Raw genomic sequence first — 25997 nt, forward strand, 5'->3', positions numbered from 1 at the left:
GATCATTGGTCCAATGAAAGTCCAATCAACCGTTCAACGGGAGGCCAACACGGTAATGTTACGTTACGCCTTCGTTTGCCGATTTTGAAACAGACCGTTGTACCGAATGCGTTCAACAAACCCGGAAGACAGAGATCCATTGTTGATCCATTTTTAATATGAGAAGTTGGAGTCCCGTTGGACTAGTTTTACTGCAGAATTTCTGAAGTTTTTTCCACTTATTTTTTTAAACTAGCACTACATACCTGCACAATACTTCTACTTCACGTAGAATAACAACAAATTTTCTTTCTATGTAAAGGTAACATACTATTTTTAAAGAGAAAAAACAATAACAAACAATTCTCCTCCTCTGTTATTTTTGCAGTATCCAGATTCCTCTTCAAACAATGAAAATTTCCTGTTCAGATGTCAACATGTGAGGAAATGTTGTGCCGATCATTTTCAAATGATTTTATCCTTCGCCTACATTATGAAATATCACTTGAAGGACCATAGGGGTGCGTAAACCTAACCAAATATGCGGTATTTTGAAAATAAATAGCTCTTTACCGCCTTTTCATTCCTCCAGCGTTCTGAATAACCAAACAAACTCCGGATCGCGATATTGGTAAACATATCATCTTTAGATTTAGATTGCCAATAGCAACCGATGAGAACATACTTTTCAATAGTACCATTCAGTTCAACGAGATCAAAAAATTTTACTATGTGTGTATGCACTCAATTTTCTCTGATGGCTGCGCTGATTCCTAACAGAATTAGATTCTTGTTAAAAATCACATGAACCCATATCTGAGATAGAACTTTTTCTGCATCCGGATTCGGATCCAGAAGTACAAAGTGTTTTAAACAAAAACTGTGCTCTAAACTTTCTACAAAATGGCTCAACCGATTTTCAAAAAATTAAATTCGAGTAAAAGATGTTTCATTTTTATTCGAATTACGCGTACAAGGTGAAAAACGTTGGAACAAACATTTCGAGAGTTTATTTAAATAAGTGATAAGTTTATAATGTTAAAAGGGTCTGATTACTAATCATGCAAAGTTAACTCAAGTTATCATATAAGTGGTACGTAACCTTTAAAACTTATCTCAAAACTAAAAACATTTGTAGATCCTGTTGATCATTACTCCACTAGATGCAGTTGGTTGGTTTTGTCACATCTACAGTTCAGCCATTTCCGAGAAAAGGTGAGCATATATAGTGAGAGAATAAAAAGGTCCAGCAATTTTGTTTCTTTTGTATAGAGAAAGGCAAATATAATTCGAACAGACGCAAAAACATTTAATAAATTAGGTTGTTTATTTAGTTGCCTTGCCATAGTTGAGACTACATCCTCCAGTAGCAGATTGGTTTTGGAGTAATAAAATGTTAAAAAAAATGTCACTTCGTTGATTCAATGGCTGGTGCCATTGTTAACAAATGCTGTTGTTTATAAATGATTTGTGTGTTATTGAATGATTCGACTGACTGCTCTATACGAAAGAAAGAAAAAGACCATTCCAACGATCATGTACTCTTACTCATCAGTTATATAGCAAGTCCAGCTTGATTGAATCGATTGCTTCCAAGGTTTCTCCATCGAAATCGATCACATCCTGCGGATTGGGAGACAGTAAGCACAAACTTTCAATCCGTGGGACAATGTTATTTTCGCCGGTACCACACGACTGGGCTTGTACCTGTTGTTGATGTGGCTCCGGATGTTCTATAGAATCGAAAAGCGCTTCGGTTTGTTCATAGCTGGTAGATTGATTCCCGATTCCCATCTTGTCGTACGATTCGTTCAACAGTTCGTCTAAGGTACGGTTGATGTACTCATCCGATTTGGCTACTTCCGCCTGGTCATTACTCTCGTTCGACGGCGGAGGTTGGTCTGAATCGCTCATCGCGTATGATGTATCGTGGAGATTCGGAAGAATGGCCGATGATTGCAAAAGTTTTTGCAGTAAATCACCCGTCTGTCGGACCACAGTTCCGGGCGGTTGCGCCGGGCACTTATGAGTTCGCTGGGAGACTTTGTAGCGGAAGCTTTTATCGCATGCGGTGCATTTGTATGGTTGCGTGTTGGTATGAATACGTCTATGAACCAGATACGAAACTCGCTGCCGAAAGCACTTGCCTAGAAAAGAATGCAACATTCTTTAGAGTGTGGTTATTCGGAATTCATACTGCACGATTACCACAGGTTTCGCAAGAGAACGGTTTCTCTCCGCTGTGAATTCGTTCGTGATTATGCAGTGTGGAAAGTTCCTTGAATGCCCGACCACAAACGGAACAAACATGTGGTTTTTCGTCGCTATGATACAACAAATGTTTGTGATACGACTGCTGGAAGGTGAAAGACTTTCCACAAATTTGACAAGAGTACGGCATTTCCCCTTAAAAATGGAGCAGATTTTACGGTAAAGTTGTGGAAGTATTTTCTACTTACCTGTATGTAGTCGTTTGTGTTTTTTAAGGAAGTACTTCGTCGTAAAACTTTTCAGACAGACATCACACTCCCACTGTTTGTTGGTGTCCATTCCTGTGATTAGAGATTGTGGTGAAGCTTGAGAAGGAGAGGGAACATCGGAACTGCCATCTGGTGATGGTACGCTAGAAGGACTATCATTTATAGTAGCACGTTCCACGACTTGCTGGTGTTGATTCGCGACGTAGATAAATTCAGTCAGTTGCCGTGGATCCAATATCTTGATAATCTGTGATTGTCCGTTGGAGTTAGCAATCGTGAGTGTTGATTGCTGCTGATGTGATTGATGTTGATGTTGAGGTTGCGTTGGGACTGTTTGTACATTACTTTGCGTATTGCATTGCATTGCATCATGACATTGATATGCAGGCACCGTAGTGGTGCTTGTGACCATTGCAGTAGTGCTCTCATTACATCTATTTTCCGTTGAATTCAGTTTATGGCGTCCTAGATGTACTACTCGCATATGAATCTTAAGTGACCCCTTCATCCGAAATGCTTTGGGACACATGCTGCACGGAAAGAGACCATTCGATTTATCCACCTGGATCATAGATCCTTGAGAAATCATAGGACTACCGCCAGGCGTACTGTGATACTCGTGAAATACAGATGTGTGCATTCTTAGAAAATTCTGATCTTGGAATTGATCTCCGCAAATATCGCACTTTGCGGTATTCAATATTAATTGCGTATCTGGAGAGTATTGATTCATGCTGACACCTGCTGCTACTTCCTTCTTTGGTTTTCTAACATTCTTTAGTGAATTCGTAATCGTAGTTTTATTCCTATCCAGACTCGTGGTGCAGTCATCCTCTTGACCGAGAATCGAGTGGCCAAAAAGATGAATTGTCAATTTATCTAGTCCTAGCAATTGATCAGCACAGATCGGACATTTCAATGGCCGCGATGTAGCCTTCAGTAGACTGATACGTAAGGCATCGATGTTAGGAAAGTTGGTCTGACAACACAATGGACAGGATAAGCTTTTGGTGCACATTTTGATTCGATTTTCAGAACACTTTTATAGTGGAATGCTTCCCAGAATGAAGAAAAAAATCACTACTGATTTGTCCTCCACATTTTAATCGACCGAAAATTTTCACATCTTTTCTTTCTCGACTTACATATGGCGATTGGTAAATTTTCCCTCTCATTTTTCCTCTTGACCGAGCAAGGATGCGCCAAAAGCAGTGAGAATTTGTAGGCCAAGTGAACCGTTCGCGCAGATCTCTGTCATGTCAGGCACCAAAACATGAGAGACGCGGAAAGTAAAAATAGATCCGTTATTATGAGTCCTCGCTTTTCCCTTTATAGTAAATCTCGCAAATAATCAAAGCTTTTGCTCCAGTTTCCTATAATACCGCGTGTTTACCAAACGTTAAGATCAACCAAAAATTGGCATATTCTAGAGGAATGCAAAAATATGCAACATGTGGTTCCAATCGCTTTTCACGCTATCACGCTTGCGTCGCGATGTTACCGCAGTCACCTCCGCTAGCAACGTAGCAACCGTATCGACTTCGTTGTCACGTTGAAAAACACATTGTTGTGGAAAAATAATTCCTTTTACTGGTAGAAAAAAAAAACTGAAATCTTGTTCTTCGGTATCTTCGTGTCCGTCAGGTTGTAACGCGAATTTGCGAAAATGTCTCAACCGTATGTGATCCGGGTAATGGAAGAGATGGGCTGGGGTACCGATCGCAGTTTTATCCCTATTGCAAACGAAGAGAACCGAAAGTTGCTGGAATATGTCAACCGGTTGGGTGATCGCAAGACGAACAGTACGGGGCGAATGGAAGACAGCGATCGACGGTTAGCCAATTTACAGGTTCATCTCAAGAACGCCCAAGTTGAGTTCGAACAGAATCAGAACCTGATGAGCGTCGACAAGAGCCAAATCGATACGGAACATAATATGCTGAAGCTGTCGGAAAATGAAAGCGGTCGCTTGAAAAAAATGACCAAGGAGGCACAATGCGGGACGGAAGAGTTGGAGAAGCATGATAACCGAACACAGAGTGAGTTTTTGTTATTTTGATATATACGCTGCGTATCTTTCAAAACATCGGTTTTTATCGGTGAGGTGTCTGCACGTAATTTTAGTATTATAAAAAATGGTTTTCGTATAACTTCTTCCATCAACGAGGGATCTTTTTGAGGTCTCCTTTGTTTGTTTCCCTGTTAATTTCATACGAAAATAACAAATTGGGTACTAAGCTTTGTTCAACTATAGGTTTACTTTTGAGATGTGGTTAATTGCATCTCAAGACTACGCAGATAAAAATATTTACATCTATTTTCATGCACATATTTGGAACAGTAAATTGAATATAAAGTTACTTCTCAGGTCTTTACTTTTCCCTATACTTTAAAAGCAAAACTAAGCGTAAATTTAAATATGTTGTATAATTCATTGAAAAATTAAGGCATTCTTATTTACTTTTACATCGACGATAGTTTTCAGTCAAATTTTTGATTCAATTGATGTCTATTTCAAAGTATCATTGAATTACATGTCGCATAAATTTAATTTTTTTTCTGTGTAGTTTTATTGGCAGGATAGTTCCATCAATCGGGAAATGTTAACAGGCTCAAGTAACTGTTGCAAATTTGTGTGTTTTTTTACAATTCTCTAACAAAAATATCATATGCAATTTGTTGAAAATCACAATTAATATTCCATATTTCGTTTTTTTTTTGTTCAATATTTTTTTGTTTTATTTATGTCATTTATTAATACCCAGTTCAATAAATTAATAATTCAAACTAAATTATTCTACTGTGTGAATGAAACAAGTTGATCATGTAAAATCACATTATTTACTATCTCTCTCTGTCTCTCATTTCGTCCCACAAAAAAAACAATCAGAGGAGATAAAACGACTCGCTGCCAGCATGGAACACCTGACCGAGCGTATCAAATGGGCCAAAGCTGCATTGATCGAGTGGCAGCAGTTGATGGGAAGCGGGGACGAGACTAATCAATTGATTGCAAAGTACTGTCGACAGGATGCTGGTCAGGCCGAGAGTTTAGAGGCGAAACGAAAGATTCTCGAGGGAAAGGTGTCCAAACGGCGTGCTACTCTAGTTGAGCTGACCGAAGAATACCGCTCGCTGGAGCAAGTTCTCGAGCGTACCTCGCAGTTGTTTCGACAGGCGCACAACGAACGAAGACAGCTAGTGTTGACGTGGAAGGAGGCTGTTAACCATATGAACCAACGCGAGGATGATATTAAAACGGTCGAGGAAGAGGTCGAACGAGCGCGTGAGATGAGCGATCTGTTGAATGAGGATTTACAGGCACAGGTTGATTTCCTGGAGGAGCAACAACGAAACAACAAGGAAATCGAGATAGGAATAGCAGAATTGAATGTTGAGGTATCCAAACTTCGGAATCGTTTAAACGGATTGACAGACAGCGTACAGCTCAAAACGAATGAGTATCAAGTGACGAGAAAGTCTGTTCAAAACGTGTCCAATAAGTTGACGAGCATGCGCAACAAAAACCGTCGGGCTTTGATAGAAGAAGCTGAAAAGGAGAAGCAAATACATGCAAACCTGAGCCAGTTGGAAGAACTGAGAGACAAGTATGAAAATTTTAAAAGTAAAACGCTTTGTGCGCAAGAACGGTTGAGGCAACTGAATGAAATTGTAGAACAGGAGGAGAAGCAAATGAAAATACTTAGCGATGAAACTGCACGATTGTCATCAGCACTCTATCGAGCACAAACTCAGCTATTGGTTATGGAAGACGAGGATAAACTCTTGAAAATCGATATCGTATCTTTGGAATCTGGAATTGTGAAAATAAAAGCAGCGATGAAGATTCAGGAGAAGGAAATTATCCGACAAATGGAAATCTCGTACAACGTGGATTATAAGATCGAGAAGATAGCAGAGCGAATAGCTAGCATGCGTGGTGAGAACAAGCAAGAGGGAGCAAATCGAGCTCATGCTAAATTAATGCATGCGGAGGCTATCTATTTGTCCAGAAAGCAAAACTACTCATTACTACAGGCGCAAATCTCGAAGGTTCAGATAGATTTTCGTCACCTGAATGCCATTTATCAACAGGATAACGACGATATTCAGCGAATGACTGGAAAATTGAAGGAAATGATATTGATTGTGGAAGGAGGCGAAAAGAAACTGCGACAGTTTATGACAGAAAACCAGGAACGGTTGGTTGAAAAAAGTTTACTTAAGATGAGGATAAACCAGATGGAATCACGAGTTAATAAACAGAATGATAAAATGTACACCTTGGAACGTCATCGAATGGAGCTCGAAACTGCGATTAATGAGAGATTGATTGATATTCGATCTCAGAAGGACATGCTTCTGCTGAAAAAGAAATATCTGCAGGATGAACGGGCACAGCTGAAAGCGGATATAAGCGAGAGAACTTTGAAGATTGAACAGCTTAAAAACCGCTACGAACTGTCTCTTGATCTGTTAGGAAAGAACGACGATGGCACAATCGTCACAGCGACGCAGATCAAGATCCAAAATGCTCAAGAGAAATACATGCAGCTGCGTGAAGGTAGTGAGCTTAACGTTAAAATCCTCAAGACAGAAGATGATCTAAAGGCACTGGAAAATACATTGAAGTTAATGAATTTTTCAAATGAAAATTACAAACGATGCTTCCAAAAGGTGGACGACGATAACCCAGACATTCAGCAGATGCAGTTAATACAAAATGATTACTGTAAAGCTCTGACAGCTTTAAAAAGTGTCCGAACTGACTTGGTAATTAATACTGAGAATCTACATAGCCTAAATGAGGAACGCGAGGAAAGTGATAAAGGATTAGAAGAAACACAGAAAATTCGACTCGATAATAATGATGTTCTTCTGAAGATTCAGAAGGAACTTCTAGACCAGAAGACAAAAATTCAAAGGGCGGAGCGCGAGCTACGATTGGCAATTAAAGCTGCCAAAGCAAAAACAAATGACGAGGATATTCTGGTTACATTCCAAAGAGACTTGAACCTGAAGGAACTTGAAGAAAGAAACAATATGGTATTGCATCAGATTGCTGATCTGATCGAAGTCTGTCCTGAGATGAATCCAACCGTGAACAAATATTTTTATGACAAGGGTATAAGACTTCCCTCTGTGCGTCGTACCAAGAGTCAGATTTCGTGGCGTAGTGAAAATTCGCCGGGGTCGGAGTGTAGTGGCCGTGCCGACAGTTCTTCTTCCAAACCAAGTAAGTCTACTACTATAACGATGTATAGCATGATTTAACCGTTTGATTTCTGGTCGAATTTTTTTAATGTTTGTAACTTTTTTATTTTAATGTTAGATTTGTGGTAATTTTGCGTGCTAAAATCAGTCATCGTAATGAATTTAATTGTGGTTTTTTAACGTACATCTGTATCAAGTAGTTTAAATTCATGTCAAACGTTTTCATTTTAATACTGAAACAAAAAAAATTATTTGAAAACGAGTGAATCACTGAAACCAGGCTTGACTTTGTAAACGCGTTTTCATGTGACAGACAAACAGACGACAGGTAGATGGATGGGTAGACGTTGAGTCAATTTATTTTGGCGTCAATCGTGTTGATGTCAAAACGTGTACATTCATACTGAAGCATTTTTTCTTTTTATTTTCTGATTTTTTGAATATATTTGTTATATCGGAACGACGCACAGTGATGCCTCTCCATACAAAAGATGGCAAAAACCATAAATACGTCGGTAAACTGAATATATTTTCAGCTTGATAATACATGAAAAAATATTTGATCCACCTAAAAGTGACATGATGCAACGTTCACTACGGACCGGTAAACGACGATTTTTTTGTAAATTAATTTGTATATTTTTTTAACTTTTTTTTATATATATATATAAAAAAGTAGGTATAGAATTCGAACTTTAGAAAATTTTTCCGAGACCCGGAGGGCCGAATGTCAATCGATTCAGCTCGACGAACTGAGCAAATAGCCGTATGTGTATGTGTGTGGGTCTGTAAGTGTGTTTTCAACAAAGAGGTCGAGATCTCAGAGATGGCTGGACCGATTTTGATCAAACTAGTCGTAAATGAAAGGTGGTCTCCCTGTCACCCAGAACGCTATTGAATGGTTTTGAGATCAGATGTTTACCATTCGAATCAGTTCGTCGAGATTTGCAAATACGTGTGTGACAAATAATTTACAGCCAGGATCCAGATCTAGGAGGTAATCTGCTTCTGAGGTCCACCTTTTCACACACTTCACTCACGGACCGAAACAAGCTCGAATTATACGGTTTCCACCATTTAACTCCGAAACTATCTTTAACCAGAACGACGGCCACGCAATCCAATCAAGTAATCAATTAATTTTATCCAATTCTGACTTCCGATGCTGGAATTACAGGATGATGAATTTTTAAAATTCAAAACGGTATAGAAGATGACAATCCCGAAAAGCTTTAAAGTTGGACTCAAAACTATTGCAATTTATTCGTCATATAGTCATACGAATCGGTTTGGGTTATGATGGTTCCTGAATACCGGCTCTGGAAGTATCTTAAATGACCGTACCTAAAGTGGAACTTACTTCGAAATATCATGTAATGTTCAATCGATTGTCACACTTTTGGATTCAAATTCGATCCGATTTACAGTTCCGGCATTACAGAGTAATGAGTGATTAAAATCTCAAATTACCGCTTAAAACGACGGTCATTAAAATAATGTCATGAAAACAGAAACACCGAAGAATATTCATGCAAAAACATATGCGGATTGATAAAAAAAGGTAATGGTGCTGAGCAAACATGCCTAGTGTGGTTTACCTGGTTCAAACACGTTTTTGGCATTAAAAATGCCTTACTCTTCACTATACGGGGCCGGGTGTCAATTAAAAGTTTCAAAAATAGCCGCGTAACCTTTTTGTGTCATAATTTTGAACGTTAATAACTCGGTCATTTGTTGATGGATTGTTATAATTTAACAACCAATCGATTCGGAAATTTTTAACTTAAACATGTATGACGATGTCGTTTCAGTATTTCAATAGCATACTATTGAAAAAATGGTTGGAATCGACCTATGTTTTCATCCACCAATCCCTGCTTTACAAAATGACGTCAACTTATTGTTCGGCATAGGAGGCTTTGCGTCATGCATAAAAAACACCACATCGTTCTGCGTAGTATGAAGAGAAATCTATAAATATAGGCTGCACAATATTTCTTTGCCTAGTTGATGTTTGACTGCGAATGAAACAAGTAGCTCGTCCAGTGAGCTGATGACTGGATTGTATATGCGTTCACTTGCTGGATTGTCGCTTTTGCATTATGTGTTGGTGAAACTTCCTGCTGTCTGCACAACACCGCTTCGTGTTCGCTTGAATATCTTATATATCATCTAGCTATTGAAGAACCGAATCAGCATGGTTATCGGTTCTTTTGAAACATCCCATGTATTTAGCAAATTGTTGGTCGATTTTGCCATTAAAATGCCTTACACTTCGCTTCCCGAGACTGGGTGTCAAATTAAAACATGCAAAACTAATCGCGTAACATTTTTCTGCCATAATTTTGAACGCTCATACCTCAGTTATTTGTTGATGGATTTATATAATTCAACAACTAATCGATTCGGAAACATTTAACTTAAACTTATGAGAAAACGTCATTTGAATATTTCAATTGCATTCCATTGAAAAATTTATTTGAATTGAGTATTTTATTTTGGTTCTCTGGTAACTATCAGGCTAATTTAGTATTATCGGCAATAGATCTAATTCGGATCTAATTTACAGCGCTTGTTCCTCGATGATTTGTTAATGGAATTTCCTCATTTAAATGATTCCAAAGCTTCAATATTGTAAGCTTAAAAATGTTTTAATTTGTCAACGGATCGGTTTGCATACTTAAATCTCCATTCCCATACGAACAAAATGGTGGCGCGAAAATGGATTCAGTATAAAGTTGTGTTATTATGATAATCATAGAAACTTCTTCTTCATTATATGTGACTGAACAAGTTGTTGTCCCACCAGGTATTAAACGCTTCAAAAGATTCAAAATTAAATTCTGAAACTTATCTAAAAGCGGCCTCCTCGGTTTGGTAGTATAAATGAGTTCCACAGGCTCACATATACAGTACAATTAGATACAATATCATATAGTATCAAAGATAAACTAAAGGTAAGTTTACTTGCGATTTTACATGTATCGTTTGAATAGCAACCCTCGTAGAATTTGGTTAACCGCCAGTTTCAGTTCAATTATTATTTGCTTCAAAACACGCATTGTAACTATGACAATGTTCATTCATGTGTTAATAACATCAAGTTACAATATGAACAAAATTTCTGAATTTTGTTGCGTATCAATTTCGTATATTCCTAATATGCCAAAGCGAAAATCAATGTAAGTAACTAAATATTTTATGCGGACTGTTTCACATTTTTCTTCCTCGTATTGTTGCCATATTATTTACCGACACTTTCCGAAGATTATCGACGATTTTGAAGAAGGATTAATAAAATTACACTATTACTGAGCTTACTGGTACAACATTTTTCGTTAAAATAAATAAAATCTTCTCTTGGATCGATTAACTGTTTATAAAATTAATAAGTTTGTATGTTTCTCGAAGATTATTGTCATAAAATAAAACAGTTTAATTTGTTCAGGATTAAATCTTTAGGTTGTTTGTATCTAAAATTGAGCTTTCAAGTAACTTTGAATTCTAGTTAAAGGACGTTATTCAAAATCTTAACAATGTAAAAAATTGTGGAAAGGGATCAAAATTGAATATAATTAATTATCAAGAAAAAATCTAATTGTCAATTTTATCATTCGCCAACAATCTAAGCGCTTAAACTAGAGCAAGTTTGTAATTAGTCAATTGAAAAAGTTTTTAGTTTAGTGTATCATCATCTCTTTATTTTTGTATATATTATGAAGACCTTAGAAACGTTCCATTTTTAATGTTATTGTGCTCGGTCGTGTCTTGAATACAACCCTCTAATTTTTTTTTCTATGGACGACTAGAAACGTTCCGGACAACAGAAAAAAAGCATGTGTTGAGATCAACTGGGTGCTATTTATTATGAGTCATCACTGGTGCCATAAACAGATTAGACTTACTGCGTTTGGACAGTACATTGCAAAAAGCGGACGCAATATGAAGATCGTCACGACATAGTATTTTTGCATCATGACAATGCAAGACCTCATGTTTCGAAAGTTGTAAAACATAGCATAACAAACGCTACTAATTTATTGCAACGCACGATGTCTTATGAATAGATTTATATAATGCCATTCATGCAAGTGTTTAATGTTATATATGTTATAAGTATTCTGCATTTTTTATCATATCATATAGAAACGTGAAGAAAGCTGATCATATAGCTGTTTATTTTAAATTTACTCAAACCGACTTCATTTACAAAAGTCTAGCTTGTTTTGTTTCTGTGATTTATATTGTCGACACCGCAACCAATTGAAAATATCCTTTATGGTGCACAGATTTGCAGGATCGTATGCAGAAATGTGCAGGATAAATGCTATAAAATTTAACAATGACAGCCCTTTCCTATCTATTTAAAACAGTAGTCGCAAAACATTATAATTGCGCCATATATTTTGTTCTGAAGAATAAAAAGAAACCTTACAATATAATATCCAATCTTTGAGATGATATGGAGAGATTATTTCTCATTCAAAAATATTTATACTTTAAACTGTGATCCTTCACTTATCTGAGAATTGAAAAAAAATTAGTTCAAAGTAAAAAAAATTGGGTGTAAGCATTACACTCTAAAATAGTTTTTTTTCCATAATGCCAACATTTTTTTAAATAAAATGTTATGCATAAAAGTGTTACATTTTTTCGAATACAGTCTTCAATTATCCCTATGTTTTCATAACTGAAATTTTTCTTTCAATTCCAGTGTCAAAACTTTCTGCATGCTCAACCTCAACTCGATCATCGGACTCGTCGGAAAATATTGCCAAATCTTTTGACAACAGAATGAGTGCCGGATTGTCGGTGATTCTGATTGATTTCCCGGGAGCCAGTATCAAGAAGACGCAAGGAACGGTTAAAAAGTAAGTTGGGACACTCTTTCGGATCTTCGGATCGTTAAATCCAAAGAATAATAATTCACGGCTGACGACCATCATCAAGTTTATTTCTTGGCGTTTATATAATATTTTTCTGTAATTGTAAAAACTAGTATCATCATTCGTAATCGTTTGATAATGATTAGCGCGAGAAAAAACGAAAAATGTTCAACATTTACAGTCATTCTTTCGTGTGTGTGGTTGAGTTCTTGTGTATTACTACATTCGTTTTGCCGTTTTAACGTCCACTTTGACAGTATATCATGCTAAATATCGCACTAGGTTCCACAGTTCAGTTGTTGGAAAGAATAAATATGACTCTTTCCTTTGCTCACATCGACCGAATACTCGAACGATCGCTAAATCTGCGCTTTTGTCAGAACTGGCTGAAATAAATTATCTCAGGCTGCGTAATTGTATCACTAACTTTGTGTGTTTGTTGAATTGTAATGTCACAGTTTGACCCTCTTTACAACGATTTTTTATTCATTTATAGGTAAGTATATCTAAATGCAAATGGTTCACCTTTTTTTCGCATCTATGAAAAGCGATTACAATGTGTGTACAAAACATCGTTCGTCCACAGTATTAGAATTAGAATTAGTACACATTTTGTTAGGATTAATAAGAGTTCATTTGTTCTCACATCGGGGGGAACGTCTACATCTACAATCATTCTTCTGCTCACGAGTTGTGGTTTCGTGAGCAGCTGTAGTCTTGCGACATTTGATTTACTTTTGTTACTGTATGTGGTTGTTGTTTTTGTTGGAAATGGATAACATTTAGTTGAATTGTCTACGGGAATTTAATACTTGATTGGTTTTGATTTTTTGTTGGCATTGGCTAGATCTGATTCGAGAAGTTATATTGTTTATATTTTTGTTAATTTTTCAGTACCCCAAGAAATGTTGCAGAGTTGCAGAGATGCTCTAGGCCGTTGGAATAATGGAATGGAAGCGCGCTGCACAGGATTCGGTTTAGTTTGTTGCAAGCTAACCATGGATGAAGCTTGAGATGTTTCCGGCGTAATTTGAACATAACAATCATCTTTTTTCATTCGTTTTCTCAACAACGCTAGCAAAATCAAAAACAACTTGGGTTCGAGTAAGGGAGAATATGAAATTTTGGTTAGAAGGGAGAACACCTTCATCTTGCGGGCTTTGCTGTGAGCAGTCTTTGTATTTGCGGTTACGATTATTGCGTCATCGTGCATGTTTTTAGAATCTGCGACGAATGTCATGGTTACCGGTTCCATGTATATCTAACATTTGCGATCTCTTAAAGGCTGACTGAAAGTAAATTGGCATTTACTATTACTTCACAGTACTTAGATACAGCATTAGATGGTTACATTTCTCCAGATCGAATTATCCATCAGCGCCCGCTCAATGGAAATGGATACTGAATCAGCGTATTACTTCCATTTTGCCTGCATTTGCGGGATGTCCTTGACTGTTCCGCAGCTTCGTTGAAGTCGCTGCTGCTCAGCATGCTTCGCATGGTTGACGTTCCAAGAATTCGGTACAAAATCGATCTTGTCGCATACTACTTCAGAGCCACCTTGGAGTAGTGACAGCTAGCCAAATCGCGCCAAAAATGACCTTACCCCTACACTGTTTCAGACATTCTTCGATGGAAACATAGAAAGTCTTCGTCAAGAATGTGACAAATGGTTTTGTTTTTAGCCCACAACTGCAAATCACTTACCAACTACGGCATTCTTCGTAAGCTTGTCGACAAACACGAACTTGAATCTTCCCGACACATTCCCACGTTCAGTCGCGATGTAAGACTTTTGACTGGGAATCTGTTAAAAATCGAGTTTGACGTATGTTATGTCATTGGTCAAAGAGCAGCCCTTTTGTTTCGTCAAAACACGGGCGTACAAGTCTTGCATACTTTTTTACCATTTAAATTCGGATGGGTAACTGGCTTTGTGTTTGTACCTGCTCCGAGGTTTCGGATTTTTCGCGAGTCCATTGATTCCGTTTCACACTCAGTGATTTCTTGTAGGTTTTGAGCACTCGGCATCTTTGGTTACTTCGAATTTGCAAGTGTTTCTTGGAGTTTCATTTGACGTTGTTCTGGATGTGGTCGACTACTTTGATAAAACTAGTGGAGCTGGAGGGCTGTACCAATTTACTTTCAGTAAACCTTTACTTTACCAAGCAAAAGCCTGAATGAGTAATTTGATGTTCTGTTTCAACAGACTTTACGCAGCTTTTACAGCATAGTTAATGCAGCGATCCTACTGACCCCACCGCTGCTTGCATGACATGTTATACTAATTCTTTGAAAATGATACAAGTTTAGGCCTGTTTTATTGTCTTCTGCAAGTCTTCCAAAGTAACTCGTTTCCCGTTTCTCAATGCTTAGAAATGACCCATCAGTTTTTTAATCTAAGAACATTTGTTTTGTATGAAGTTTATTTTGGTTAAGACCTTTACCAATTCTCAGATGCGTTAAATCCAAAGAGTAGAGAAATTTGGTTGAAGTCAGAAACAGATTCAAATCCTGATAGAAAATCTCTTAACATGAGTCTGTCTTATCGATCTGCTGTTATAAAAATAACTGAATGAGAGTTGTGCGGTACGCCATTATTGCAGCTTCCCGGACGAGATACGTTAAAATTGCGACGAAACGTGTTTCAATGATTTTGAATAATGAACAGACATCATTTTATTACTAACTATATTTACATGAAAATATAAAGGCAAAATGTTCTTTTCAGAAAACACAACGAAATGTTAAATTAAAAAAGTTTTGGCGGCAAGCGCTCCCATTCCATCCAAAATCCTGTTAGATCGTTTAAGGTCCGATTTCACTGCAACCGTGTGCTACATGGGTAATTCTGCTACTATTTTTACCGAAACTTGTTTCTACTACAACATTATAGTTTACTTTATTTACACGTTGCTACGCTTCTTGTTGATGTGATCTGAATTCGGAGTACCAAGCTTATGTTGATAGCTGGGAATGCATTTGTATCTCTTGTCTATCATGACAACAAGGAAAAGTGTGGCGTTTTTATTTTGATATTGTTTGCCATTACGAAATTACGAATTGTTTCAAAGTAACATGAAATCAAACCGTTCGAATGGACGGATGAAATACAATAAAATTCAACTGACAGATCTAATCAAATTCACGAATCAGAAACAAACATAGAAAATTTAAAATTAACTTTCATTCAGATGACTGTTGATTGTGTTTAGGAAGCTAATAGTATGCTGATCTAACCAGCAGAGTTTCGAAAAAAAAAACAGAATAAATAGACCAAATTCGCACAACTTACTTACGCTTACGAACAAACACACACACACACATACACACATGATGGTGCCTCCTCGAAAGTCTCAGACTACTGCGGTGCGATTGTGAGTGCGTGTGTGTTTTAGGTGAAGATCACATATACATCAACTGATTACGTTGATCTCATCACAATTCTTCAAACCGAAAGATACCGAAAAACCAAACTAATTCCTAGTGCCTATTCCGCGTACTTCGCCGAACGATGCTGGTTTCTTCACCTCCGGCGAGCTCCTGTGCTGTCTGCTTTGTTTTCTTAGCAGCACATTGCACTTCTTTTTGCGAATCAGGTTTGTCAGTGTTCTTTCGTTTTCGCGAATCATCCTGCTCTACCGCTTTACTATTGTGGTTCAGCTCCTCAGTTGGCTGTTGGTGGGTGCTCACTTGAGCAGCGGGGAATGTTGGTTGCCGTAGTGAGTATACATTGCTTCGACTTCTTGCCGAAACCATTGTTGTTCTAGATGTAGATTCCTTGGAGAATGGATTAATCACCGAAGCACCTCGTGTTCGGTTTAGCTTTTTCTGGAGTTTTTGCGCAAATTCAAAATCGCGTCGTTCCTGTTCGATCATGGCCGCACGTCGTTGCTGATCTGTTACAATAAGGTCCTTGAGCCGTCCCGCTTCATTGTTGACGCTTCGTCTTGTGAGTCTACTAGTTTTGACTGTTTCAGTGGATGCCACATCCGAGGTGTTCTTTTTCACCTTAGTTTTTGATGGGGGCGAGAACTTTAGTTTTCGTTTCTTTTTACTTGCAATACCTGCATTAGTTTTCGCTTTCTGTGGGCTAGGTTTCTTTTTATTCTTCCGTTTGGCGGAGTTTATTGCGTTACCGGAGATACTACTACTGCGACTGTTGAGCCCGGAGGAAGGAGCAGATTTCTTGACCACTGCTCTCGTTCTATTTCTCTGGTGACTTTCGTTCCAATCGATTGTCGTTGGTGGGGTTAGAAGATGAACATTGACCACGGAAAATGCCGATCGGCGTGGTGTCATTGGATCAATCGGTTTGAACGGACTTTTGCTGGGGCTTAAACATTCCATTGCAGAGGAAGTCGATGGCAGAGCACCGGTTTCTGGTCGGATGGAAGGAACACGTATGATGGCCTTGGGCGTAAAACTGCAATCATAGGAAATTGTTACATTAAAATAGTTCTACCGTTTCCATCTATGTACTTACCAGCTCTTTGGGGTGGTGGCAATGATCGGTTTGAAGTGGTTCAACTCCGACCGCAGGCTGTCCCCATCGTCCGTGTCATCACCATCGTCGTCATCGTCATCTGGATGGCGAGTGGGAGACTTGCGATGCAGTTTGGTAGGTTTAACACACAGCTCACTCTTGTTTAGATCAGCCATGGTGAAAGTTTTCTTTAATCCACCACCAGATGTCGTTAATTTGTTGAGAATCGAATTCTGAACCCTATGCTTAATCACCTCAGCTCCATGCCCGATTTGTTGGGATACTGATTTGATTAGACTGTAGCGACTGGAAGCGGAAGAGATGCACGACGAAGATGCAGCAGAAGCTGACGATGTTGACGAGATAGAAATGACACTGGAACAGGAATCAAGAATGTTATTGGAAATGGTATGATGGAAGAGGAAAGGGGAAAATAGATTTTCTAACCTTCCATTCGACGCTGATTTTGATGTCTCAGGGCGGCTAGTGTTAACTTGACTACTGCTGCTACTAACCACATTCGAAGAATGTGACGGATTGCCTTTCTGACTATTTTTGACAGACTTCGGTTGCGTGAATGACGATCCCGATGGACCGGCTTCCTCATCATCGTCTACTTCGTGAATGTCCCCCATTGTAGGCTGTGATTGTTTCTTCTCATGTTCGGGAGTACTTGTAGAGGAGGATATGGACAGATGGTCACTACTGTCTACCAGATCAATGATCCCTTCCTGTTTGTATAGATTTATAATGTACTTTTCCGAGGCGGCTAGCTCTTTCTTCTTGTCCTCGATTAGCTCCTTGCGATACCGCTGTAGTTCGGTTTCATATTCTTTACGAATTTCACCCGGCTCGCTAAGGTGGATAACGCTTTCGCTTTCTGAAAAACGATGAAAAATGAAATGTTTATGAGTGAAAGTTCAAAGGACTTAGCATTCGAAATCTTTCTAAACAACAAAATCAATAGGGAAATTATTTTATCTCGTTTCCTTCTAATGCGGAGAAAATATTCTCTTCACAAACCTTGAGATCTCGAAAGATGAAAAAACAATTTATTGAAATTTATTTAAATAACGTTTATACGCGTTTTCCTTCAAACAAAGTAAAGGAATATAGTCTTACTGGAAGCATAAAAGTATATTACGGGAAATATTCAGAATTTTTTTCATGTGAATCCTTGAGCACGCTTGCAGCGCTGAATGTTGCGAATCTAATAAATTATTTCACTCAATCAATATTGACGAAAATTCGGTACGTTTGATAATTAATATAATCAAGGCTTTCGCCGTATTACCTTTAAATTGTGTCACCAGCTACAGAAGCGCTATTAAAGTTATGATATTTCAAATTTACAAAAATAAAACAATACATAAATATAACAAGCGCAATATTACATATATAAAAGTTTATAATTAGAACGGATCTCCACCACAGCTGACAGTATATCGCTGGTACTCAAGACGGATACATGTCAGAGCGCCATAGCTACCATCTTATTATCGTTTATATGCTGGACATATTCACTCCTATTCTGTATTTCGATCGAATAGGATTTTCTCGAACGAATGTAAAAATTTGCATTCTGTAATTCGACCGAGTGATGCTTTTGTATGAAAAACTCGAACTCGATCGAGTTACAGAATGCAAATTTTCAAATACATTGGTTATTTGACTTGTAGCAAATATTCTTTGTTTCTGCAGAAAGGCTTTTGTGCGAATGTCTGTAGATTCAATGCTAGATTTAGTAGAATATTGTTTTTTCAATCGAATCTTTGACTGGTTAGTGTAAATATCGACAACTGGTTATTGTATTTTCGACAACAATGCATATTAAAATTCCTTGATATAAACAAAAAAATTGGAATTTATTCTATATCTCTAATTTAAATAAAATTACACTTATAACTTACAATAACTTTGTTTGTTTACTATGGGAATATAATAATAAATTTTACAAATAGAAGTCCTAACTGCACATTTGTTACGCGAAATCAATGTACGCTGTTTCCAGAGATTATCTTCAACCATAGTTATGACGATCGCACTTCGTAAACTCTTCGCAATAGCAACCATCATTTCATTTGACTCAATATATTTTCGAAGCTAAAATTTCATAGCTTAAACTTTCAACAAAATAATATCATTTAGGTAGTTTACTATTACTATCGATACTACTGTTACTATGATCGTTAGTTATTTGCTGTCCATTCCAAAGATACACATGTGCAATGTTAGATTTAATGGCAAAATTACAGAATCAATATTTAATTTAAAGGTGGATCATTTTATTCAACATCCAAGAATTTGAAGCTAAAAGTCAGTATATTTTAGTCAGTTGAATTCAAGAGCTAATATATTGAATTCTTAAATATCATATTACTTCTTGTATATATTTGAATAGAACAAATGCTTAACTGTTCAAAATAATTTTTAAGTTGAATCAATTTCTAAACATATTTAATTCAAATACATCTGGTTTACTGCAGCAGAAATTTGAATAAAATAATTTTCTCAATTTGAATCATTAAAACTATTCAATTTGAATCCAAATATCAATATATTCAAATCTTATGCTGAACTAGTTTTATTTTATTTTATTCAAACAAATATTTGAAATTGACTACATTCGAATCTAATGTTAAATGTCAAACACATAACTGGAGGACGAGAATACGAATAAAACTGATATGCTTCTTCATACTTCCCAATAATAATCGTTCGAATTATTTGATTGGTTATTTGAATTTGCAACTTGCATTGTTTCGCTTCCAGACTTCCAACGGTGCAGCTATTCAGTATAGTATGACTTATTGACGACAAACATATTCTACGACACAAGTAACACCGAACAAATGAGAGTAAAGTAACACAACAATGGTATAGTTGTTGTTTTTTGTCGATTTACATTCTCAGTGGAAGAGAATTTCGTGTAGTTTTTTGGGAATAATATAACGGTTCTAGAAGGAATCGATTTGTGAAATTTTAACTCATCACCCTTTGACATCATTTATTTATCTACACCAGGATCAGAATTCTGAACATTTGGGAACTGGAACTCAATTAAAGAACTGAATTTGGAACCAGGGACTGGCTCCGAAATCAATAGCAAAATTCAGGTTCGGAATTCAGATCAAGATCTCAGTTCATGGATTTAGTTCTAGAATTCTGGAATTAGAAAAATAATGCTCGTGGATTCAAAATGCTTGTGCTGGCCAGTGCAGATAAAACCGCTTTGGTTAATGTAAGTGAAAAAAATAGTATTCAGTAACTGTGTAGACGCTTGATGTTTAATTCTAGAATTGAATTCTAAACTTGAATTCCGAACCTGAATTAAGAACATAAATTCAGTTCTGAAATCTAGTTCCAGGCCCTATGTTTCGTATTCAATTCCAGCATGTAGGTTCTGAATTGAAGAAATGAATTCTGAAACTGAATTTAGGAATTAAATTCTGATACGGAACTAAGGAAGTAAATTCTGAAACTGAATTTTCAGGGATTAAATACTGGTTCAGCAGTTCTAGATTTCCAAAATTCTGATCTGGAGTTCAGATCTAAAGTCTATTTCCAGAAACCAGATCAAAGCATTTATGTCGTGAATTTTGTTCCAGAATTCTGATGTTGGCATGGAGAAAAAATCATGTTGTTGCGTTTAGTACAACTTGAGATATTCACGATTAAGTTCTACCCATTCTTCCACAGTAATTTTGAATTGTAGTTGATTCGATCCATGGTTGTTTGATTAACAGGTTTTTACTGCTCTGGAGGGCGTCAAGTATTTTAGCGTCTTGCAAGAAACGTAAGTCCTTTCGGATGAGGTCATTTGAGAGAATGTCCCTAAATAAAAGAAGGAAAATCGACTGACGAAATGCTTCAAATTCCCGAGAATTGATTATGAGGAGTTCTACATTAAGCTTGGTGTTGCAGCTTGCACTTGTTGGTGGGTCTACTTGAGTAATTGTGTGGGTATGTGTGAGTTTCGCCGACCTTTATTTCTCCAGAGTTCTTTTTACCGAAGGTGACCTTGAGTTCCTATCCAGTAGGAGTTGAAGTGATCAGATATTTTGTTTTGTAAATTATTACAGATGCCGGTTTAGGGGACCTTTCGGTTTCTCAGAGATCGAGAGAGTCGGTGAGGTATGACGAACAACATCTTCGTTCCCAGGAATTCCGCAGAGCCCCGGGACCCAGTATAATGTCGTTAGAGGGTCAAACGATCCTTTGATTTTTTGAATGGTCCAGTGCACTGTGTTTCCGGCCATTAGTGATGTCAGAATGGAGAGCGAGTCGGAAAATATCACGGTCACCAGATCAATTGCACCTGCTTCAACTGAAAATATTGAGCAAACTAAAGGCAATTGTCGTGCCAAAACAGCTCCTATTCTACATACTCCTATCTCAACATTACCTTTTAGTTTCGAACGATTTGTACAGATTTTTACCTGATTATAGTATTTGTGATTGACCATTTAGTTAGTGAACTCGCTGCGCTCTGGGGCGCGCCTCTTTTTATAAGATTATATAATCTATATTTGGTCCACGTTCATGCCAGTCTCGACTACTAACTTTGAGTAGTCTGGCTATTTCCAAGAGGCGCGTTCGAAAATGTGAGGTGTGGCTATTTGGCTATTTCGAGATGGGCGCACTTCGTACCCGTTTGTTTTTTCAAGGAATCTATGCGCACACTTTATAGTTTTCTCGACTACGGTCCGTCGAAATGGAAGGACACCAGCCTGGGAAGTAGGTTGACAGCTTGCCTGACTGTTCCGTGGTAAAGAGGGGCAAGAGTATCTACCAAACCTTCCCAGTTTCTGCTTATTTTTATTTCGTAAAATATTTTGCTGGGAATTAGTTCCTGGCATATGTTCCGTGCTGTCTTACTATTGAATTTCAGATGACAAGTGCTTATGGTTTAGACTAATCGCTTCATACTTTCACAGTCTGCTTTTATTTTTCTAAAATGAGATCAAAATGTTAGCTTGCGGTCTATTACAACAGCAAAGACTTCTGACTCCTTTTGAAGTAGGATGATAGTGCCTGCTACTTACTGGTCGAATTCGAATCTATTATGTTTTATTTATTTGTGTATGTACTGATGAGTAAATACAAAAAATAAAATCGTATATAGTTTTCCGATGACGGTCAAGATCAAATCAGAAGACACTGCTATTCTTAACTCAAAAGGCGCTGCCTTCTTTCTCATATAGAACCGTTTTGTTTTTGCAGATTGGTGTAAACGAAATTAGTTCTAATAAATTTTCTCTTCTTAGTATTCTTTTACTTCAAAGCAATTTACATTTTCAGCGGTAATGCTACTTTATTATTCCGAAGATAGATTTTCAAACCTGACTGGTCAGAAAAATTTCCTAATCCTATGTACCGGATTGTGACTCGAACCTTGGTATGCTGTGTTGAAAGCGGTGGCCTTACCCATCAAATTTTATCTGATCCCTACACCAATACTATATACTAGCTTCTCAAACGGGCAAAACATAAGGTATAACGAAAAATATTTTTTTTCCAGCAGATTAGTGGAATAATATTTGATCCTGACTAGTAATCGATTACCACAAACATATTCAAAGATAAAGTGACTTATCTTAATGCCCCTCAATATATTATTCATTTCATGTTATGATATGTTATGATTCGCAATATTATCGAACTTGATGAAAATGACGTTCTTACTTTTTCCTCCATAAATATGGATGCCTGAAATCAAAACTACTTGAATTCAAGATTAAGTAAAGTAAGAAAATAGTGTTTATCGACAGCCTTTCTCTGCGACTAGCAAAACTGAGTGGCTAGGTAAATAACCGAGACTGAAATCAACCGTTCTCTTCGTTGCTATTTTTAAACTGCTGCAGAATGACACATTCGCCCATAAGATCAATAAAAGCACAAACAGATGCCCAACAATTCGGCACGGATCGAACTTACGTGGAACAAAGCAACTTCCAGTGCTTCCGTTTCCATTGCAGCGTGCTCCGTCTTCCTCTAAATAGTCCCGGAACTGGCTCTGTATTGCATTCCACAGTTGCTCGTGAACGAGTTTGTTTACACGGGATGCATTCCGGTACCAGGTGCCGAATCGCTTCCGGCAACACGGGCAGTTGAGATTATTTTTTTCAATGGTACCACTCAGGCAGTTACGGCAGAAACGATGCTGACACGGTAGGAACACCGGTTCGACCAGTACCGATTGACACACCGTACAGAGAATGTCGTCCAATTGTAAATTTTCAAAGTTGAGCTGGGCCGAACCGTGCTCACCAGTAGTAGAGCCGGCTGACGATCCGGTGGTCAAATGCGGATTCGAACTAGCTGATGGGTAATTTAGCAGCTTCGATGACATTTTCGAGAAGCTGCGACACAAATCAACACACACAAGTTATTCTGACGTCTCACTTATTACCCTTTTTCTTCTGATCACTGGCTGGAACCGAAAAGGGAAACCGGCAGGAAGAAATTTTTCTCAAGGACTTTTCTGCACTTTGATTAGCTGATGCTTTTTGAGCCAAACACAATCCAAATTTTCACATTTTCACTTCTAAAGTCTGAACGATATTTTTACTAAACAAAAAATGCGTATCTAAACTCTTCCTGCCACTGAAACAAGTCTAAAAACGCGACAATCAACGGGACAAAATGCAGCTTCTTTCCACTTCATACGAAAAATGGCAGCTTTTACGCGATGAACAAAGTGTAGTTTTTTCGGTTCCTGCTTTGCAGCCTTTCCTTCGTTCTGCGCCGTTCGTTGCTTGTATTTGATGTTGCGAACATTTATTAATGTCAAAATTTATGCTGTTTTTTGGGTTTGACAGCAAAAACATATTTTCTATGCTGCGACTTTCAAGGTTAGCATAATGTAAAGGTGGGCACTTTGATTATATCATGACCAAAAGGCCTAACCAGTGCTGTCAACTGATTTTGTACAATATCTGTATAGTTATTAATAAAAAATCGGTATTTATCGGTATGTCTACACACACACACATATATATATATATATATATATATATATATATATATATATATATATATATATATATATATATATATATATATATATATATATATATATATATATATATATATATATATATATATATATATATATATATATATATATATTCGGAAATATATCAACCTTGCGTTTGAAGTTTAATGATGTGCGTTTCAAATCTTCAGATCTGGTGTATTTAGCAAGCAAAATGTAATGTTTAAAATTATATTTAACATGGATAAATCAACACACTTTTCAAAAGTTATTCCAGGTCAAATCCAATTTTCGATTGGTATTTGTTCGTTCCAAATCATATGGTCAAATTAATCGATTGTAATCAAATTGATGGAATTGATGTATATTTTTTATTTTAGGTATTGAGATTTTTTTAACGGATTTTCCATGACAACTGATTCTTCTGGAATATTAATGGTTTAAAATATTATCTTGCAATGATAGTTGTGTATACTTACATTTGAAACTGTACATATTTTGATTGAAGTTTCGCTTAACACTACTGGTTAACACTAACTTTCCATGCACGTTATGCGTTTTGACATAATCCTTGGTTGCGAGTATTCCTTGCATAGCATCAACAGATAGGGAATTTCTCAATTTCGTTTTATTCAAATTATATTGTTAAAATAAACGTTCTACGCTGGCAGAAGAATGTGGAAGTATCAAAAGTTCCACAATAAATTTTTTCAAGTGGGGAAAAGAAAATTCTCCATTTGCTCGCTTTGTAGAGAGGACCCTTGACCAAAACGCACAGCTATTTTCACGTTCCTCTTCAGTAAACGCTCGAAAGTTAATATTCCGAATTTCACGAAATTCCGAGTCCATTTTCTGAATATTTTCACTTGCAACCAAATTAGGGAACGTCTTGATCAACGGTAAAATAGATTCATGAACTCGTCCAATTATATTTTTGGGGTCAATTATAATCATATTGATGAGCACAGGTTCTTCGAGATGTATACGAATCTGGATTTGATTTGCAAGCGAGACGTAGAAGTTCATTATATTCGTTAAAAAATGTTCTGCTTCTTTGCGCTGAATTACATTATTCGACAATAGATCAACAAGGTGTGTTTTTGCCGATGTTCCGATGTACATTAATTCCAATTCTTTGTAGTTTTGTTGAATAAAAGTGACTTTTGCAAGGTCTTCACAAGTTAACATGTAATCGGCATTCAAGAAATTATCCAAAATGGTTCGATAAAGCTGTGAAACTTCTGTATGAAGCCTACAAAGCTCAGGTGTTTCGGACTGAAACAGCCTGTTTAATTTATTGATTTCTGGTAAAATGTAACAAAGAAACATTAGGTACGTTTTTGTTAGCGGATTTTGTAATTCTTTCCGAATAGCTGTCTGTTTCTCACGAGTAGATTTGTCAGCCTTATCATCTATGAAGTTAAAGTACATCATCAGAGCATCGTACCTATCTAACATTCGCGTAACTACTGCCTCTAATGAGAGCCAGCGTGTTGCTGAGGGATGAAGCATCTTTAATGGTTGCATCTCTAAAAGACTTTGCAATTCTCTGAATCTAGCTTGCCGTTGACCGCCATATTTCAAAAAATTATATACATCTCGGCATACTTGCTCAACCTCACTCGGAATGTTCTTGCATGCATACGACGAACATAATGCGAACGAATGGCAGATGCATTTCATTAGAAAGATATCCGGACAGTCACGACGAAATAACGTCGCAACTGAATGATTTTTACCCATCATTACGTTGGCACCATCTGTACCTAATCCTATCAAGTTTGTTTTGTAGGGTACATCATCTTTTTCAAACTGTGTAGTAATGAGTTCAAATAGTGCAGTGGCACTAGTATCCGTAGCAGTTACAATTTTATAAAAGTAATCCTGAATGACTAGTGCATCATTCCACTTATATGTGCGAACTATCATTGCCAGAGATTTTTGTCCTAGGAGAT

The 25997-nt window shown here is 37.2% G+C and overlaps 3 protein-coding genes across 4 annotated transcripts; 1 reads left to right on the top strand and 2 right to left on the bottom strand.

Moving 5' to 3' along the window:
- Positions 1–1287: 1287 nt before the first annotated feature.
- LOC131432416 (zinc finger protein ZFP2) lies at positions 1288–3613 on the bottom strand. Of its 2 annotated transcripts, XM_058598663.1 has the most exons (4): positions 2439–3613; positions 2188–2385; positions 1687–2126; positions 1288–1602 (listed from the first exon to the last, which is right to left on the bottom strand). In XM_058598663.1, exons 1-4 carry the CDS (start codon positions 3475–3477, stop codon positions 1531–1533), a joined length of 1749 nt encoding a protein of 582 aa, XP_058454646.1. In that variant the 5' UTR covers positions 3478–3613; the 3' UTR covers positions 1288–1530. The 2 variants fall into 2 exon arrangements, with proteins under 2 accessions (XP_058454646.1, XP_058454645.1); XM_058598662.1 differs by having other exon boundaries at positions 1288–2126.
- A 357-nt stretch (positions 3614–3970) lies between these two features.
- LOC131428037 (coiled-coil domain-containing protein 39) lies at positions 3971–12616 on the top strand. The gene is made up of 3 exons (XM_058591676.1): positions 3971–4498; positions 5350–7695; positions 12388–12616. Exons 1-3 carry the CDS (start codon positions 4126–4128, stop codon positions 12546–12548), a joined length of 2880 nt encoding a protein of 959 aa, XP_058447659.1. The 5' UTR covers positions 3971–4125; the 3' UTR covers positions 12549–12616.
- An 18-nt stretch (positions 12617–12634) lies between these two features.
- LOC131428038 (uncharacterized) lies at positions 12635–23803 on the bottom strand. Its single transcript, XM_058591677.1, has 4 exons — positions 22983–23803; positions 17493–17925; positions 17046–17420; positions 12635–16985 (listed from the first exon to the last, which is right to left on the bottom strand). Exons 1-4 carry the CDS (start codon positions 23395–23397, stop codon positions 16043–16045), a joined length of 2166 nt encoding a protein of 721 aa, XP_058447660.1. The 5' UTR covers positions 23398–23803; the 3' UTR covers positions 12635–16042.
- Positions 23804–25997: the final 2194 nt, after the last annotated feature.

Source organism: Malaya genurostris, chromosome 2 (assembly GCF_030247185.1).
Source record: "Malaya genurostris strain Urasoe2022 chromosome 2, Malgen_1.1, whole genome shotgun sequence".
NCBI classification, from domain to species: domain Eukaryota; kingdom Metazoa; phylum Arthropoda; class Insecta; order Diptera; family Culicidae; genus Malaya; species Malaya genurostris.